This window comes from Carassius auratus, chromosome 19 (assembly GCF_003368295.1).
Source record: "Carassius auratus strain Wakin chromosome 19, ASM336829v1, whole genome shotgun sequence".
Taxonomy (NCBI): Eukaryota; Metazoa; Chordata; class Actinopteri; order Cypriniformes; family Cyprinidae; genus Carassius; species Carassius auratus.
The window spans coordinates 12,100,132-12,118,769 of NC_039261.1; the positions used below are offsets into that span (position 1 = coordinate 12,100,132).

Below are 18,638 nucleotides of genomic sequence, written 5' to 3' on the forward strand. Positions count from 1 at the left end.
TGTCTACTTTGCCCTGCCCCTTGCTTAACACAAGAATATCTACCAACACAAAAAGAATTATGCAAGAAAAGACAACTTTACTAAATCATAGCAATAGTTTCAAACACCTCTTACATCGTGCAGAATCTTAAAAACATTTCATTGTTTTCTGAAACATTTAGAAAGATACAATATTAATTAAAGATTTGGAAGATGAGCAGAGACAAACACTTTCGCTCTCTCTCTCTCACACACACACAGGCTCCTTATTGGCCCGTCCCATCACAGCAGTGTGTTGTGCCATGCAGGTTAATGAATGTGCAGATGGCAGTCAGGAGGGGGGCTGTGCCAATATTCCATCTCCCCTCTTTTCCCATTCTTCACATCTCTCCTTCTCCTTTAACATCTCATTTATCTACTTTATTCCCACCCCGCACAGCTTCGCAGCTCACTCTGCGATCACCTGCTGTGTATCGCCATTTCACATGTGAGTGTGTGTGCATCCTGTGAGCAGAACGCACGTTTGATTTCACAGCTTTCCTAACAAGGGATTCGTTAGGGCGATCACAATAGCGTTATTACTGCTTCATGCAGGGGAGAGCCGTAACTGGGGACAAATGCGGGGTTAAATATGTTCAGCAGGCACCTGCGGTGTGGATCACGAAAGCATGAAATCTCAGGCTAAACATGTCCTGAAGGACAGAGACTCTGTGCGGGATAGGGCAGGAGGGTGGGGTGAGGAGCGGTGATTAGGAAGGCAGCCGTGCATGAGTGTTGAGGAGGACGCGGGGGAGAGAGCAGACTCGTGTACGGACTACCATGGCCTGCTGCACTAAGTGACTGGTGTAGAGTTTAATAGTGCCATATGGTTTACATCTCCGCTCACACCATGTCTTTCCTCCAGTGCTTGTGTGCATATTGATCCTGAGGGCTCTTTTCTTCCCCTCCACCTCCCTCTTGCTCTCAAATCTCTTGGTTTCCGGACCGCAGAGAGGATGGAGGCCTCGGCGGCAGACTGATGGTGATAAGAGCAGGAAGCAGAAGTGCTCTGGGCAGAGACGTATACGATGTTCCCACCACACTGAGATATCCATCTGTGATGTGCATTGAGTTTGCAGTGATTGCTTTAAGACTAGATAAAATAAAACTGTACAGATATTTAAAGGTGCAGGACGTATTATTTTTGGGATAGCTAGTGATTGAAATGGGTACTGCAGTCCAAATTTAAAACAAAAGAGAGTGTTGTTTCTCTAGCACCCTCCTCTTCAGATTATACACTCATTTGGGTTGCCAGATTGAGGACAGGCAACAGGAATGAGAGCAGTTGCCATTGTAAGGTGACGAGCTGAGTTGATATATCTGTGTTTTAATATTCCTCGGATCACAGAGCTTTTTAGACAGATAGTGAGGCTTTTTAGATTCTGTGATCTCTGACCCAGTTTATTTGCTGGCTTCCATGGTTGTAAATACTACAGTTAACCAGTAGTGCATAACAACTAAATCTCCACAACACAATGGAAACAAGCCGCAACACAACAAAATTAGCACAACATAAGGAAACAATCTGCAACACAATGGAAACAGGCCGCAACACAATGGAAACAAGTCGAAATTAGACCTATGTGGTGATTTCGTTGTAGAAATATCTTTGTGTTATGGAGATTTCATTGTATTGTGCATTAGTGGTCATCCTTACAATATGCTGTGTTTTCTGACAACTGGCATGTTGAAACACTTTTGGATTAACTGGAAGTGGGCCGAATCACACAGACCAAATCAAAAACATACATTCTGACACGTAACATGTTCTTAGAATTAAAATAACTCCCAGTAGTGTTATTTTTCAGAGAAACAAGTATGTGAACTTAGCATGTTTCTTATATATCTGCAAACCATTTGGCATTTTTTGTGCATTAATACAGTCAAAAAAATTACATACATCACCAAAATCCCACAAACAAGAGTGATGTTGTGAATTTCAGCATGTGCCACCAATGAAAATAACAAATAAAAACAGCTTGAATTCAGTCGTTCAGATCGCTTGGCGATATGGCTGCAGTTACATTTAGCCTGCATTCATAATCTTGTCTCTTGCCTGCAAGCATTTGTTAATACTGCATTTCTGAGTCTGGTCAATAATTTTCAATAAGAACTGTTTAGAAGCAGTTTAAGAAGCGACTTTTGGGAGCAACTAAATTCAACTGATAAGCGACATCTGTGCTTCTCCACTCTGGATAAGCACCAGCCGCCACTGCACACATCTGAGTCTTAAGGCCTAGGCCTCTTAAATGTAATGAACTGTGGGGCACAAAGAAACACACGTTCTCTAACAGCTGCCAACAGATTATGAGTGTGTCTGAGCAGCAAATTTCCATTTTCTGTTTCTTGGCCAGTGCATTGTATAATTAAACTGCATTAGTATATAGTGTTTTCAGTAAAAAAATGCAAAACCTGCCACCATGATGCAAGGCTACTTCTGAATGCTTGCTTTCTTATGACAAGACTCTTCAACTTCAGTTCTTGAAGGCCACTGTCCAATAGAGACAATATATAGGTCCATAGGATATTTAGCCTCTTTTATGATCTGCCATGTGAAAATCATAAGGTCAAACGCTTTGAAAAGTAACAGCACAACAAAACCCCTGATACAAGATATCATCTATGTCTGGTGTACAAACGTGAAACAGTATGAGTTCCATGCCAATGTTTAATACTTAGGGTTAGTGTATAGCGAGCCTTAGCAAGCACCACTAATAATGGCATTTCAAGAATATCACTTCATTTCAAGGCTACCAATTATGAAGCTCAGTTTACGGCCAGAAATCAGAGCAATAAAACCCCAAGGTCTGCATCCAAGCCCTGTACAAAACCTCTTACCCAGACTGCCACTTCAAAAGAAGTGAGTACTGTTTCCAAATCCAAAGCAAATATAATCAGACGATGCAGCAGACAGGATCACAAATCAACCTGACGTCCCATTCATCACCCTGATAGTAGCCAAATAAACCAACACCCACACTTCAACACTACCACTGTTATTTGCAATCACATGATGTATGGATGAATACGCAAGTGTCTTTGTTGCAGCACTGGGCACAAGGGACGGCGGCCGCCAGTGACTAAGGCGACCATGAGCAAACACTTTTTTTTATAAGAGCCTCTGTGATTCAAAGAGGGCAGATCCTATGAGAGCTGCTCTCTGGTTCGTGTCACCATCTGTGTGCGTCATTATGCCCAGGTGGGTTGGCACCCATCCAGCTCCCTTGCCACCGCCGAGGGTTTAATTAGCTGAGCCTCAAGGCTGTGGAGTCCCGGATGCCTCAGGGGACAGGGTAGGGTGATCTGTGTCACATGCAACAGTGTGATGTTGACCAGCCATGACACCATTGCTACATTCCATCTAGCTCAATAGAGTGCATATCCGTAGCAGGTGAGTTAACGGATGAGATCCCCCACAGGACAAGGAGAGAAAAGCATCTCCTCAAGGACTCAAGTAATCAGTGCTACTGTGTGCCCCAGCATCTGTATGCACCCTGCCACCACACTGCTGATAAAGCAAGAAAGATGTGCACATGAGGGAGCAGAATGCAGCACACACTGCTGCCCTTGCTTTGCCATGCTAATGAAAAGCCGGTCCATCTGCCCCATATGCATGTCATCAGAACCCCATGCCATTATTTTAACATTTTGTTTTTAATTATAAACACACATTTACTCAACACTTCATTAATATTAGTGCTGAAAGACCCACCTGTGACAATCATTTGTTTTTAACAGGCCCATAGGCAAAGTTTCATAACTTCACATAAATCTGAACCACAGCAAAATAAACTGTATTTTCCAAAAGTTGTGAGTTGCCATCTGGATGTCATGATGTAATGTAAAGACATACTTGCAGTTATTCATGAAGAGATGAGTCAGTTCTCCTAATAAATAACTTGAGTCATATGTTGAGGAACTCTTTGCTGAACTGAATTCATAAGAACGGTTATTGAATAACCAAAGAAAAGACTCTACTAACATGTTTTTAGTTTGAATAGTTTGAGACTGAACCCATTAGAACAATTATTGAATTACCATCTGACTCACTGAACTTAAGTCTTTCAGTCATCTCTGACCTGAAATTAAGCGATTTTGTTCATTTCATTTGTTTATTACGGAATTGTTATATTATGAATAGTTTTTACCAAAATTATATAAAAATGTATTTATATATAGTAAACTATAATTTAATTACTTAATGTTGACATGTTACTAAAATTTTATTTTTATGGATAGTGATTATTGGGTGGATTGGGATGAGTTTGGATCCTCAGAATTATGATATTTACTATGATGTTTTGGAAATGCTACAGTTTATTTATCTATTAAAGGAATGAAGGAATCTACTTTTTGTGATTTATCTGTGAAACTATGGAGACTATACAAGGACTATGTTAATTACTGCCTGCTAAGAACTGCTAAACAGTATGCATGCACACACACACACACACACATACACAAAGACACAGAGAAACATGCATCTGTGTGATGACACTGCTTAAAACAGCTGTAAGAGAGGCACATGGAGGACACAGAGATATTGCAGCTGTGCGTTTTTCTCTCTATCTTTTTTTCTATTACATGCCCTCATGTTCGCTCTCTCATTCTCAACACACACACACACTAATGGATTTTCTTCTTTGTGAGGAGCTGTAGAGCTGAGTGTAATGGATCTGTCTGGGGCTGTGATTGAGTGTGTCTGTTCAAGACCCGAAGAGAGCAAGAGAAGGAGAGACAGACAGAGTAAGGAGTTCACTGTATTCTTCAAGATTGCTGATTATTTTATTTGTTTTATTTTTTAACATTTTTAGTATGGTAGCAATAAGACAGGAAATGATGGGGAGCAATGAGTACTTGAGACGTCTGCATCGTGTCTTGCTGTTTTTTTTTCAGTATCTCAAAGATTGATTATTAAATGGATCTTATAAAAGAACTCCAAACATAAGGCATTATACTTTGTCTTTTGGGAAGATTCACTGTAAATTTTAAAAACCATGTATTCTGTTCCAATTTGTTGCATCATGTGTGATTATGTTTTCATCACTGGTTCTGTTTTAAATTGCTTGAGTACTCATGCCAATCTCTAGATAACATTGTATAAAATCACTTTCTAAGTCAGAATTTTCATCTTATTTTTTACAATCATAAAACATGAAAATAAGAAGCAAAATATTCACAGAATTCGTTTAAGCATAAACCTAGCTAAAATTAGTGAAAGAACAACTGGGGTAAGAAAATTTAACTTAATTCTCTGCAATTTAGTCAGATAAATTCACCATGTTTTTAAGAAATGTTTCTTGAGTACCACAATGATTTCTGAAGGACCATGTGAAACTGAAGACTGGAGTAATTGCTGCTGAAAATTCAGCTTTACCATCACAGAAATAAATTAAAATGTAAATACAAAACAGTTATTTGTAATAATAATATTTCACAATATTACAGTTTTTACTGTATTTTTTATCAAATAAATGCAGCCTTGGTGAGCATAATAAAGTATGCAGTTATCCTTTAAATAATACCAAAACTTCTAATGTGAACTGAGAAAAACTGGACTCCGTTTTGCCATTGAGATATCAAGAGGGGCCAAACTGACCTGAATTCTACACATTGGCACGTCAGTGCATAATATATGGGCTTTAAAGAGCTCCAAATCTCTTGAAGTAGCTGCATAAACAATGTCATCTTCGGTGACAGGGGTCTCAGGCCCTTAACAATCTGTAGATCAGAGGGCCCTGATGGACAGTGTTCCTTTCTAAGCACAGAAACCCTTGACACCATCTTTAATTTAGAAAGCCTCTAATTGGTAAATTGCATCTCCCTCATGCTCATGCATCAGCAGTCGCATAGCAACAGTGAGCCAAGAGACAGAGTCTGCTTATCCAGACCACATGAATGCAAGAGACAATGGGAAAGACAGAATGATTTAAGGGAAATGTAGAAAGAGAGACACTTTCTTGGATCAACGGGAGAAAACTGGATTTCTTAAAGCTTAGCGGTAAGGCCCCAAAACACATGCATCTAATGGGACCTGTCACATTAAACATTCAACAAAGACACATTCAGGATTATGTTGCATATACACTCAATAAACTGCCATCAATCATCTCCTGTCTACTACAACTACTGTATGCATCTTTGACACCATAAGCAGAGCCTCAACCAGCTCCTGCTGAAATGACTGATGGGTACAGCAGACAATCTCCATTTCCACATGATCCCATTGCTGCTGAAAGCAAAGTTTTCCCTGCTGCTCCTCACACATGATCAGTGGAGGAGTGAGGTGGGTGGCTTTTCAGCCTGAAATGACCCATTTGAGTTTGTTTTATTGAGCCATTGATTCCTGCACAAACCACAGCCGTTTAACATAAAGAGTACTACATGGCCTTTCAGATTATTGAGCACACACACACACAAACTTCTGTCCAAACACATCATACACAAAATGGGCTGAGGAGGACACAAATAGACAGATGGTTTTTTATCTCTGCATTACGAGCTCTACAGAGACATTCTTAAACAAAAGGGAATAATAGGATGTTGTTCAAGGGTACATAAAACATATAGTGGCTCCCCCACACTACTGGTAGCTTTACAGATACATAATGTATGTGGTAACTCATTACAAGAAAAGCAGAGAAAATAGCATAAATAGCATAAAGAAAAAAAGGAAATAAAAAAGACGACCTGCCCGAGAGCCCTGACTATGCAAATAAAAACATTGAGCTGATTTTGTTTTCTTTTGCTTTTCTCATCACATTTTTGACATCACATGTCCCCAAATTGATAGTTAAACCTCAAATCCCCAAACTTTTGGCACATTTTGTCATTTGTCACACAAAAAAAAAATGCATTTGCAAAATCTGACCCATGTATACTACTGGACCCCTGCAATTCATGTAAGTAAGTAAATGTTGTAAGTAAATAAATACATTTCACAAGTTCACACTTAAATATTATAAACAGAGTAAAGGGTTATGCATATTTGGCGTGCTGTCCAGGGAGGGGTGAGGAGTCGGGGTGGAGGAGGAATGCTGAAAGACTAGAAATAATGAAGGTAGGATTGCTTTGATTATTCATAGGGGTTCTCTCTTGCGCTGATTAGATTATATAGATGGATGTGATTACTGATGATGAATTGGCCGTGTTAATTATCTGTGCGTGCTCCTCCCAAAATTTGTTTAAAAAAATCACTTCACGAGTTCACACTTACATTTAATAAACAGAGTGAAGGGTTATACGTATTTGGCGTGCTGACTGGGGAGAGGGCTCCAAGCTTGGTACTTACTACCAAGTCCGTGGTACTCCCCCTGTCCCCTGGCGGGCTGGCTGTTTAGCTCGGACCCAAGCACTCCACCAAAAAAGCAATTAGAACAGGACAGCAACCAGATACTTGCATTTGGAACCCCCCAAAAAGCAAGGGTTTAATGTTAGAGGGGTGCTGGACATCCTTTGGTACAGGTTTGTTGCAGCAGTAGCTAGGTAGAGAATTTGGCTTCTGTTGAAGCATTCACTGCTGAAAGAGAGAGATAAGACACTGCTGTGGCAATTGGGGAAATACAAATAGAGGCTCCTGTGGGAGTGGACACTGCTGCGACAGTAGAGACATACAGAAAAAGGCTCCTGCGGGAACGGACACTGCTGCAGCAGTGGAGAAATGCAGAAAAGGCTCCTGCGGGAGCAGCTACTGCTGCGGCAGTAGGGAAATACAGGAAAGGCTCCTGTGGGAGTGGACACTGTTGCGGCAGTGGGGAAATACAGAAAAGGCTCTTGTGGGAGCAGACACCGCTGCAGCAGTAGAGAAATACAGATAGAGGCCTCTGTGGGAACGGACATTGCTGCGGCAGTGAAGAAATACAAATAGAGGCTCCTGTGGGAGCGGAAACTGTTGCGGCCGTGGAGAAATACAGAAAAGGCTCCTGCGGAAGCAGCTACTGCTGCAGCAGTAGGGAAATACAGAAAAGGCTCATGCGGGAGCAGACACTGTTGCCTCAGTGGAGAAATGAAAATGGAGGCTTCTGTGGGAGCGGACACTGCTGCGGCAGTGGAGAAATACAAATAGAGGCTCCTGCGGGAGCAGACACTGTTACGGCAGTGGGGAAATACAGAAAAGGCTCCTGTGGGAGCGGACACTGCTGCGGCAGTGGAGAAATACAAATAGAGGCTACTGCGGGAACGGACATTGCTGCGGCAGTGGAGAAATACAAATAGAGGCTCCGGTGGGAGTAGACACTGTTACGGCAGTGGGAAAATACAGAAAAGGCTCCTGCGGGAGTAGACATTGCTGTGGCAGTGGAGAAATAAAAATGGAGGCTTCTGTGGGAGCGGATATTGCTGCGGCAGTGGGGAAATAGAGAAAAGGCTCCTGCGGGAGCAGACACTGCTGCACCACTAGAGAAAAACAGATAGAGGCTCATGTGGGAATGGACATTGCTGCGGCAGTGGAGAAATACAAATAGAGGCTCCTGTGGGGACGGACATTGCTGCGGCAGTGGAGAAATACAAATAGAGGCTCCTGCGGGAGCAGACACTGTTACGGCAGTGGGGAAATACAGAAAAGGCTCCTGCAGAAGCGGACAATGCTGTGGCAGTGGAGAAATAAAAATGGAGGCTCCTGCGGGTGTGGATACTGCTGTGGCAGTGGGGAAATACAGAAAAGGCTCCTGTGGGAGCGGACATTGCTGCGGCAGTGGAGAAATACAAATAGAGGCTCCTGTGGGAGCGGGCACTGCTGCGGCATTGGGGAAATACAGAAAAGGCTCCTGCAGGAGCGGGCACTGCTGAGGCAGTGGGGTCGAGTCAGCGTCAGAGCAGATCTATTGGAGGGGCATTGGATCATCGGCGGCGGGGACACTGTCGTTTGATAAATATTTTTTTTACGCATTGGCAACATCATAGTAGCATGGAAATCCAAACCTAAATCTGAAAGATCTACAGTATTGTTCAAAATAATAGCAGTACAATGTGACTAACCAGAATAATCAAGGTTTTTAGTATATTTTTTATTGCTACGTGGCAAACAAGTTACCAGTAGGTTCAGTAGATTGTCAGAAAACAAACAAGACCCAGCATTCATGATATGCACGCTCTTAAGGCTGTGCAATTGGGCAATTAGTTGAAAGGGGTGTGTTCAAAAAAATAGCAGTGTCTACCTTTGACTGTACAAACTCAAAACTATTTTGTACAAACATTTTTTTTTTTCTGGGATTTAGCAATCCTGTGAATCACTAAACTAATATTTAGTTGTATGACCACAGTTTTTTAAAACTGCTTGACATCTGTGTGGCATGGAGTCAACCAACTTGTGGCACCTCTCAGCTGTTATTCCACTCCATGATTCTTTAACAACATTCCACAATTCATTCACATTTCTTGGTTTTGCTTCAGAAACAGCATTTTTGATATCACCCCACAAGTTCTCAATTGGATTAAGGTCTGGAGATTGGGCTGGCCACTCCATAACATTAATTTTGTTGGTTTGGAACCAAGACTTTGCCCGTTTACTAGTGTGTTTTGGGTCATTGTCTTGTTGAAACAACCATTTCAAGGGCATGTCCTCTTCAGCATAGGGCAACATGACCTCTTCAAGTATTTTAACATATGCAAACTGATCCATGATCCCTGGTATGCGATAAATAGGCCCAACACCATAGTAGGAGAAACATGCCCATATCATGATGCTTGCACCTCCATGCTTCACTGTATTCACTGTGTACTGTGGCTTGAATTCAGAGTTTGGGGGTCGTCTCACAAACTGCCTGTGGCCCTTGGACCCAAAAAGAACAATTTTACTCTCATCAGTCCACAAAATGTTCCTCCATTTCTCTTTAGGCCAGTTGATGTGTTCTTTGGCAAATTGTAACCTCTTCTGCACATGCCTTTTTTTTAACAGAGGGACTTTGCGGGGGATTCTTGAAAATAGATTAGCTTCACACAGACGTCTTCTAACTGTCACAGTACTTACAGGTAACTCCAGACTGTCTTTGATCATCCTGGAGGTGATCATTGGCTGAGCCTTTGCCATTCTGGTTATTCTTCTATCCATTTTGATGGTTGTCTTCCGTTTTCTTCCACGTCTCTCTGGTTTTGCTCTCCATTTTAAGGCATTGGAGATCATTTTAGCTGAACAGCCTATCATTTTTTGCACCTCTTTATAGGTTTTCCCTTCTCTAATCAACTTTTTAATCAAAGTACGCTGTTCTTCTGAAAAATGTCTTGAACGACCCATTTTCCTCAGCTTTCAAATGCATGTTCAACAAGTGTTGGCTTCATCCTTAAATAGGGGCCACCTGATTCACACCTGTTTCTTCACAAAATTGATGACCTCAGTGATTGAATGCCACACTGCTATTTTTTTGAACACACCCCTTTCAACTAATTCAACTAATTGCCCAATTGCACAGCCTTAAGAGCGTGCATATCATGAATGCTGGGTCTCATTTGTTTTCTGAGAATCTACTGAACCTACTGGTAACTTGTTTGCCACGTAGCAATAAAAAAATATACGAAAAACCTTGATTATTCTGGTTAGTCACATTGTACTGCTATTATTTTGAACAATACTGTATATAGAATGACAATTAACGATTTAGACTTGAGTTTTTATCTAAAAGGGGAACAGAAGATAGCGCTGAAATTTGCCGTTTTGCTGACCAGATACAGCAAGAGTCAGTAACTCCAATGATCTATATAGAAAGACATTCTACCCTAGAATGTTAGCTCCATTGATCTATAGAATGTCATTATATAATTTTATTATTGATTCCTAATACACAACAGATGATTGTTAGGTTAAACGTTTCAGAATACAATTCCATAAAAGGTTCGAAAGGACAGTGACTCAAGTAGCACGTAGTAGCCTATTCTCGCATTCTATGAGTTTAATAGCCTACATTTTTGGGAAACACCCGAGGAATTGCGGCTAACCTTCATTACCTTTTAAGAGCTAAGATAGGCTAGGCTACATCGTTATCGGGAAACCCGGCCGAGAACAGATAGCCTAAACAACAGAACAGGACAGAATTTAAAATTAAAATAATAACTAAAAGGGTTATTATTTTTTTTTTTGTGCCACGCCATGGTCTGTAGGAGGGGCATCAATGACAGCTAGGGGGGGCACGGCCCTCGAATGCCCCACCACAGCGCCAGCGCTGCAGTGGGGAGATAAGGAAGAGCTCCTGTGGGAGTGGGAACTGCTGTAGCAGTGTGGGAATTAGGTAAGGCTCCTGCAGGAGCAGTCACTGCTGCGGCAGTTGGGAAATACAGAAAAGGCTCCTGCGAGAGTGGCTACTGCTGCGGCAGTAGAGGAATACAGAAAAGGCTCCTGCGGGAGCAGGCACTGCTGCGGCAGTGGGGAGATAAGGAAGAGCTCCTGTGGGAGCGGGCTCTGCTGTAGCAGTGTGGGAATTAGGTAAGGCTCCTGCAGGAGCAGTCACTGCTGCGGCAGTTGGGAAATACAGAAAAGGCTCCTGCGAGAGTGGCTACTGCTGCGGCAGTAGAGGAATACAGAAAAGGCTCCTGCGGGAGCAGGCACTGCTGCGGCAGTGGGGAGATAAGGAAGAGCTCCTGTGGGAGCGGGCTCTGCTGCAGCAGTGTGGGAATTAGGTAAGGCTCCTGCAGGAGCAGTCACTGCTGCGGCAGTTGGGAAAATACAGAAAAGGCTCCTGCGAGAGTGGCTACTGCTGCGGCAGTAGAGGAATACAGAAAAGGCTCCTGCGGGAGCAGGCACTGCTGCGGCAGTGGGGAGATAAGGAAGAGCTCCTGTGGGAGCAGTGTGGGAATGAGGTAAGGCTTCATTAGGGAGCAGGATGCTGCTGGGAGTGGGGATGGGCCATTATTGATGGATTATGAGATGTTAAAGGAGATTAGATATGGTGGGTCAGGAGTTCGAGTAAACAAGGATGGACTGGTGTTAAAGGGGTTGGCTGGTGAGTGTACGGTGAGCTTCTTTGATATGGAATCGGTCTGACCGTACGTAGGTCCTGAAAATCTGTGTCCTGATGTTGCTGGCTATGGGAACTGGATGCCACTGAAAGTAAAAAAGGGGGTTAGAAGTAACATGATGGAAATACGGAGATGTGCGGGCCTGTGTTGCAAGTACAGGCAGCTTCATACTTGATTTGGCTGCTTTAGCTGTAGGCTACGGGAAAAGTGGAAGGGTTAGTGACATTTAACGGGACAAGCTAAAAATGCCTGGGTAGCCTACGTGTTGCAGACTTAGCAATTTTGTTGCTAGATTTGCCAATTCCTCAAGCCTTGTCCACATTAATACATTTCCACTGAAATCCTTCTTTCCTTTCATTTTGGCCTTCCTGCCTTTTTAGATGCTCTCCAGAGCGGTCTTGTAATGCATTTGTACCAAAAGACATGTTTATACCAATAATGTTAATTTTGCAGCTATTCACTTCCACACTGTTGCTAAAGATATTTACTTTGCACGAATGCTGAAAGACTAGAAATAATGAAGGTAGGACTGCTTTGATTATTTATTTTTCTCTTGCGCTGATTGGATAGATTGGCTAGATGGATGTGATTACTGATGATGAATTGACCGTGTAAATTTCTGCACGTGCTCCTCCCAATATTTGTTAATAAAACATAATTTCTTATGAATTTTAAATAAATGTAAAAAATAAAATAAAATAAAAGATGAATAACTGGATAATACTGTTTTTAAAGCTACTTATTTTTTTTTACTTTTTTACAATTCTAGTATTTGAGGCACTTGATGTTTCATGTAAAATGTGGTTCATAAAAGCAAAACCAACCACTGAGACTAACTGATTTAGTGGATATAAGGTCATTATTTCAAAATAAAATGACCAGAAGCCAATCAAATGACCCCAAAAGTGCTAGAATAAGTGAGCCTATGCAATGGATCCCCTGTCAACAAAGTGGATCCAGCTGTACAGTCAGAGCGGACCCCGCTGCACTCCAGACCTCTATCTAAGTCACTCTATAATGGAAGCTCAAGTTTAGACCAATTATTTCCCATATTAAAGGTTCCTCTAAAAATAAGCATTTGCACATGAAAAGACCTGGTGACTCATGGCTGTCTGCCTGTCCTCAGTCTGACACAGAGAGTGAGAAAACTGGGATTTGAACACTTCAGACAATTTGACAGACGGCTCACTTTCACTCAGGAAGACTAAGCAGCAAGAGAGCAGCAATAAATGAGAGTGTTCCCGAGTTTTTCTGTCTTCAGAAATCTGGACACACATAATGTTATAATGCTTTTCTTCACCATTTCATCCATCATCATATTTCAATGGATTACTGTTGCCATGATTGATAGAAAATGTACACAAATGTCTCTTTTAAATAGTATTCAGTTTACTTTCTACTGGCAGAAATAGCTCACCATTAATTACAGCAGGTAAATAGAACTGACTTTTGTGGTTGAGGTACTATAATGAGTCAAATTTACATAGAAAGCAGGTATATTTGTGCAAAAAAAATGACAATGACTTAATTTAAATATTCATAGTGCAGCAATATTTCAGCACTGGTTAACTGTATTGTGGATGGTAATTGTAATAAGAAGTTGATTTTTGCGCTGGAATATTGCACACTAAAGTGGCAACTGTTTTGTGAATTCACCATTAGAGTTAAAATAATTTTCTTCCTTGGATTATGAGAATAGGAGCATATTAATCTATTCTAAGTTTTGTTTTCATTTCGTTTGTTCAAGATACTCTGAACATATTAGACAAATTCTACATACTTTGCATGTCATCAAGTGTTTGTATTTCTAGGTACCCGTCATTACAGCGCATGTCCAAAACCTTTCCCTGTATTTTTGTCTTGGGGATCAGCAGTGACAGCACTGGTTTATGGGTGTCAGAAACCTTGACTGTTGCCATGGCAATGCCACACTGCAATACTGTGTGCAGGCAGACTGTGCAGCATCGACACGAGAACAGGAGCGAGAACGGTGAGCGTTGCAGGAGAAACCTGCTGAATGCTAATCAGCCCCTCCACAGTTTGTCCTTCATCAGACCAGAGGAACACTCAGGATCCATGTTAACCTGGGCTCACAATCCCTCTCTATTCTACAACACATGCCAATATCCATTAGGGAAGAAAATGTTTTTTTGGTTGTTTTGTTTGGCAAGCTATTTATGATCTGAAAAGCTCCTTTGCATTAATTCTTCTGTTTGTAGGTAGCTGGCAAATAACATTTACCTCATAATTTAAAATCAGTTCACAGATCTAGAGATTTATGTGATTTCTTAATGTTTTTGAAAGAAGTGTCTTTTGCTAAATGAGGCTGCATTTATTTGATCATAAACACAGATATTGAAAAAAAACTGTTTTGCATTTTAATATATTTTAATATGTAATTTATTTCTGGGATGTTAAAGCTGAATTTTCAGCATCATTACACCAGTCTTCAGTGTCACTTGATCCTTTAGGAATCATTGTAATATGCTGATTTGCTGCTCGAGAAACACTGTCACACTGCAGGTTACTGCTATACTGCTGTGCAAAGGCAAAACGTGTCGATTTGGAGTTATACGGTGTTCTGTCTTTTTACTGTCCATTAAAGTCAGCTGCATTTTAATTAGAGTGTAGACAAATGAATTAGACACAAACAGCTCCATTTAACAAAGCACTGTAAAGACTAGATACCTTGGCAGCAATGCCTAAGCTAAAACCAAATAATGATAATGAGGAAGTTACTGCCTTTTGCCTTGGTGTGATCTCTCGTATTTTGCTGACAATGCACAGGCAGAGTACATTAACTTCAAAGTTTGAGCTTACAATTTTTTTCATTACTAAAACATCTAATTGTCAAATTGCCAGTGTCCTACATATAATTAATTTGGCTGGACAAGTAAAAAACGTTAAAGTCATTTTTCTCAGTTTAACACTCTAGTGAGTTAAGGTCTTTTGACTTTGTAGGACAGTATGTCAACCACGCTCATAGACTTTAATAAAGAACAGATATAAAACTTTCAAAATGATCTGCAAGTTCTTATTTTCTATAACGACAGTGCTCTATGCAGGGCATATGGCCCAGTTTTTTTTTTTTACTTTCTAAAAATGTCTGCAAAGTTTTGCGTTGTTTAGAGGGAGCTGAAATGAAGCCTGTTTTGAGCAAAGCTGTTTGTGTATCTCTAATCACAGAAGTTTGCCTCATATCAATGCTGTCCGCTTCACTCAGATCTGTTTACGTTCTTCTGTTTCAAGTTCCTGACAAACTGTCCACTGTAATTGTCTCCAGCCTCACGGACATTTCTTAATTTTAAATAAACACATACTCAGTGTCCTGCAGCAGCAAACAATGGTTTATTCAAGAGCCAAATGTTATGCAGCGATTGTTCAAAATCACATTAGAATTAAAGTTAAGTTGGCACTAACAGAGATTCAGCTGGTAAGGGGTCGCCAAATTGCTGTGCTGCTGGTTACTTGTTCCTACTCAACTCAACAATATCAGGCCACAAATCACTGTCCCCACAGTCACTGGAAAATACTGGCATCAGACAGCTAACTTTCATTGAAAAGGAATGACTTTTAAACTGTTCATTGCTAAAAAGTGCTTTCCCTGTGAATGCCAATTAAATGGCTTGCTTTAAACCCAAATACATGGTCAAATACAACCATTCTCAACCATTAGACCTCTGAGAAATGCTTATGGCCAGAAATAAACTACATATACAGTAGAGAGGAGGAAGGAGAAGCTCGTCTAAACACCCTAGAGTGATGGGAAAGTTAATGGGCCCTTTCCTAGCACCAATCAATCTGCGCTAATCTCCTGCCAAGAGTTCTCCAGAGAGACAGCAGCCATGATTCCATCGGTGTGACGGCAAAGTCCACTCAGCCACATCGCCTGTTAGTCGCCAGACCTTTTACTCTCTAACACACTAAGAACAGGGATCATACACCTCAGGAATAGACAGACAGATGAAATGGAAAGTTGAATGTCATTGAAAACATGCCTTTGAAGGGATAGTTCACCCAAAAATAATAATTCTGTTATCATTTACTCACCCTCATTTCATTCTAAACCCATAAGACAAAAACCTGAGAGGTAACCAGGTTACCAAAACTTAGTAGGTCCAAAAAGGTCAGAAAGGCATCATAAAATGAATCTTTATTGTTCAAATGGTTTAATCCATGTCTTGTGAAGAAATATGATCACTTGATATTGAGATAATACTGTATGATGAAAAAGAATTTTATAGGTCAAAAATATATATTTTTCTCTTATGCCAAAAATCATTAGGATATAAAGTAAAGATCATGTTCCATGAAGATTTTTTTGTAAATTTCCTACCGTAAATATATATATATAAAAATTTTTGATTAGTAATATGCATTGCTTAGAACTTAATTTGGACAACTTTAAATGTGATTATTTTGCGCCCACAGATTCCAGATTTTCAAATAGTTGTATCTCGGCCAAATATTGTCCGATCCTAACAAACCATACATCAATCGAAAGCGTGTTTATTCAGGTTTCAGATGATGTATAAATCTCAATTTAGAAAAATTGACACTTATAATAATAATAATAATTCCTTACATATATATATCGCTTTTCTAGGCACTCAAAGCACTTTACATAGACTTAAGACTGGTTTTGTGGTCCGTGGTCAGATATGATAAACAGAGAAGTGCATGTGTCATGCACTAAAACAAACCTAATTGGTTATTGTGCATCAAACATGTATGTTTGATCTTCTGCATTTACATATGTAAATAAACGACTAAATTAAATCTGTTCATCATATAAAATGATCATAACTCTTGGACTTGTCTTGTTGTATGCAATGTTTAGTTACTTGCACAGATCATATTGCTTCATAAGACATCAATAATTCATCAGGAGCCATGGGTATTAATTTTGTGTTCCATGCTATGCTTTTTTATTCTCAAAGATGGCAAGCCACCGACTTGCATTATATGAACCACCAAGGACCACTGCTTCATCTAAAAATAAATTTTCTTTACTGTTCACTCTACTGAATCAAAAAAGTCATCGACATCTTGGATGTAAATAAGCAGCAATTTTTGGGGTGAACTATGTCTTAAATTTGTTTTTCAATTATCAAAAATTTCATGCGTTTAGATCAACTTGAAGATTAGTAAATAATGACGAAATCGAACTGTCCCTTTAAGTTATAAAACACAAATCAAGGTAACTTTATGAACCATCCACTACACAATCAGGCCTGACATTGTCCATTTTAGCTTTGCTTCCAGCTAAACACATCTAATAATTTCCAAAAGTGTCTTACTAAAATGCATGAATGCACATGACTAAATGCACACAGCTAAAGCAAGCAGAAGCTCAGAATGTCCAGCCTATTTTGAAGCCTTGCTCAATCACACACTTCCCCCTCTGTTTGTCAGCACGGGACAGGCTCATCCAAGTGTCTGTTTTTCCAAGGAATTGTGCCAATGTCCCACATTCCAGCTGGCCCACGTCCCCAACTGCCATGGATGTGGGGGCGGGGCAGGACATCTCACTTCCTGAACCAAAATAATGTATATGCTAATAAAACCTTGGCCTCTACGTACTCCCCAATGATCCCAGCTCCCTGTGACTATGATTTAGTTGGAATTGATTAACCATTACGACCCGGTCGAGGAATTCTGCTGAATCGTTACATACAACATTAATAATAAGCAATCAGACTCACCTCCAGGCTGTACTCTTCCACAGTTCTCTTCAGGGGATCCACGATCTGCCAGCATATGAGGATGCACAAATCAATCAACAACATCCCACCCACGATGATAAAAAGTTTCTGGTCCTTGATAATCTGGAAAAAAGAAGAAGAAAAGCAATGGATGAGGTGATTAAGGGACGAGAAAGAGGACGAGATGGGCAGAAACCATCAATGGACTGTTCGTTCAATTCAAACGCATGATCTTCTCTCGCATTCTAAACCTTTGTGGATGAAAGCCCTGCTCCTGTCTGATCTTTTTCTCTTCTCTTCTATTTAACAGTGGCTGACCTAAACAGAACACAAACACAAAGGAAAGGTCACCGCGAGGAGGCCTGCGTGTATTCTAGAAGAATCAGACGGTGGGAATGGACAAATTCTACCGTGATTCTGAATAGAAATGCTAACTTGTTTTAATCTGATGTGTTTGATGGCTTACCAATGGCCAAAAACTTTCAAAAACAGGGAGGTGGTGGGTTACTCTGCCGCCATTGAGCATCATGCTCAATTGTATCAGAAAAGATGCTCTTTCTCTTCAATCAAACCGAGGTTTATGGTTTCATTAAATGGCCAGAATGTGGGTAATTATGAGCTTCTAAACCAATAACATTTAGTTATAAGTCCCAGCAGCTCTGTTTTAGCTTTTGTATTCAAAGTTCAAATTGCTCACCATTTGTACAAGATTATTGCTGCAGGTCTACTAGAGCATGTGGTGCATTAGTGTCAGATTGTGTTTGTGCTCAGTAGTCTAAGTTATGCAGGCCATCATGTGCTTGTGTCTGATTGAATTTACAAATGCACACAGCCATGTATTTGTGACACAGTATGTTGTGACCATAATGCAGTCTGAGTCTCTGAATGATGCAGTATGCAGGTTTACACCATACAATAATGAATATTTATGTTTATTTGGCACCCAAAAAAAGATTTATAACTGTAAAT

General features: G+C 40.6%; 1 protein-coding gene across 1 annotated transcript in view; it reads right to left on the reverse strand.

Moving 5' to 3' along the window:
• LOC113119432 (gamma-aminobutyric acid type B receptor subunit 2-like) overlaps window positions 1-18,638 on the reverse strand; it is a 212,309-nt gene that overhangs the window by 23,011 nt on the left and 170,660 nt on the right. Inside the window, exon 13 of the mRNA XM_026288931.1 lies at window positions 17,670-17,792. Coding sequence (XP_026144716.1) covers window positions 17,670-17,792 — 123 coding nt within the window. The remainder of the gene's footprint in view (window positions 1-17,669; window positions 17,793-18,638) is intronic.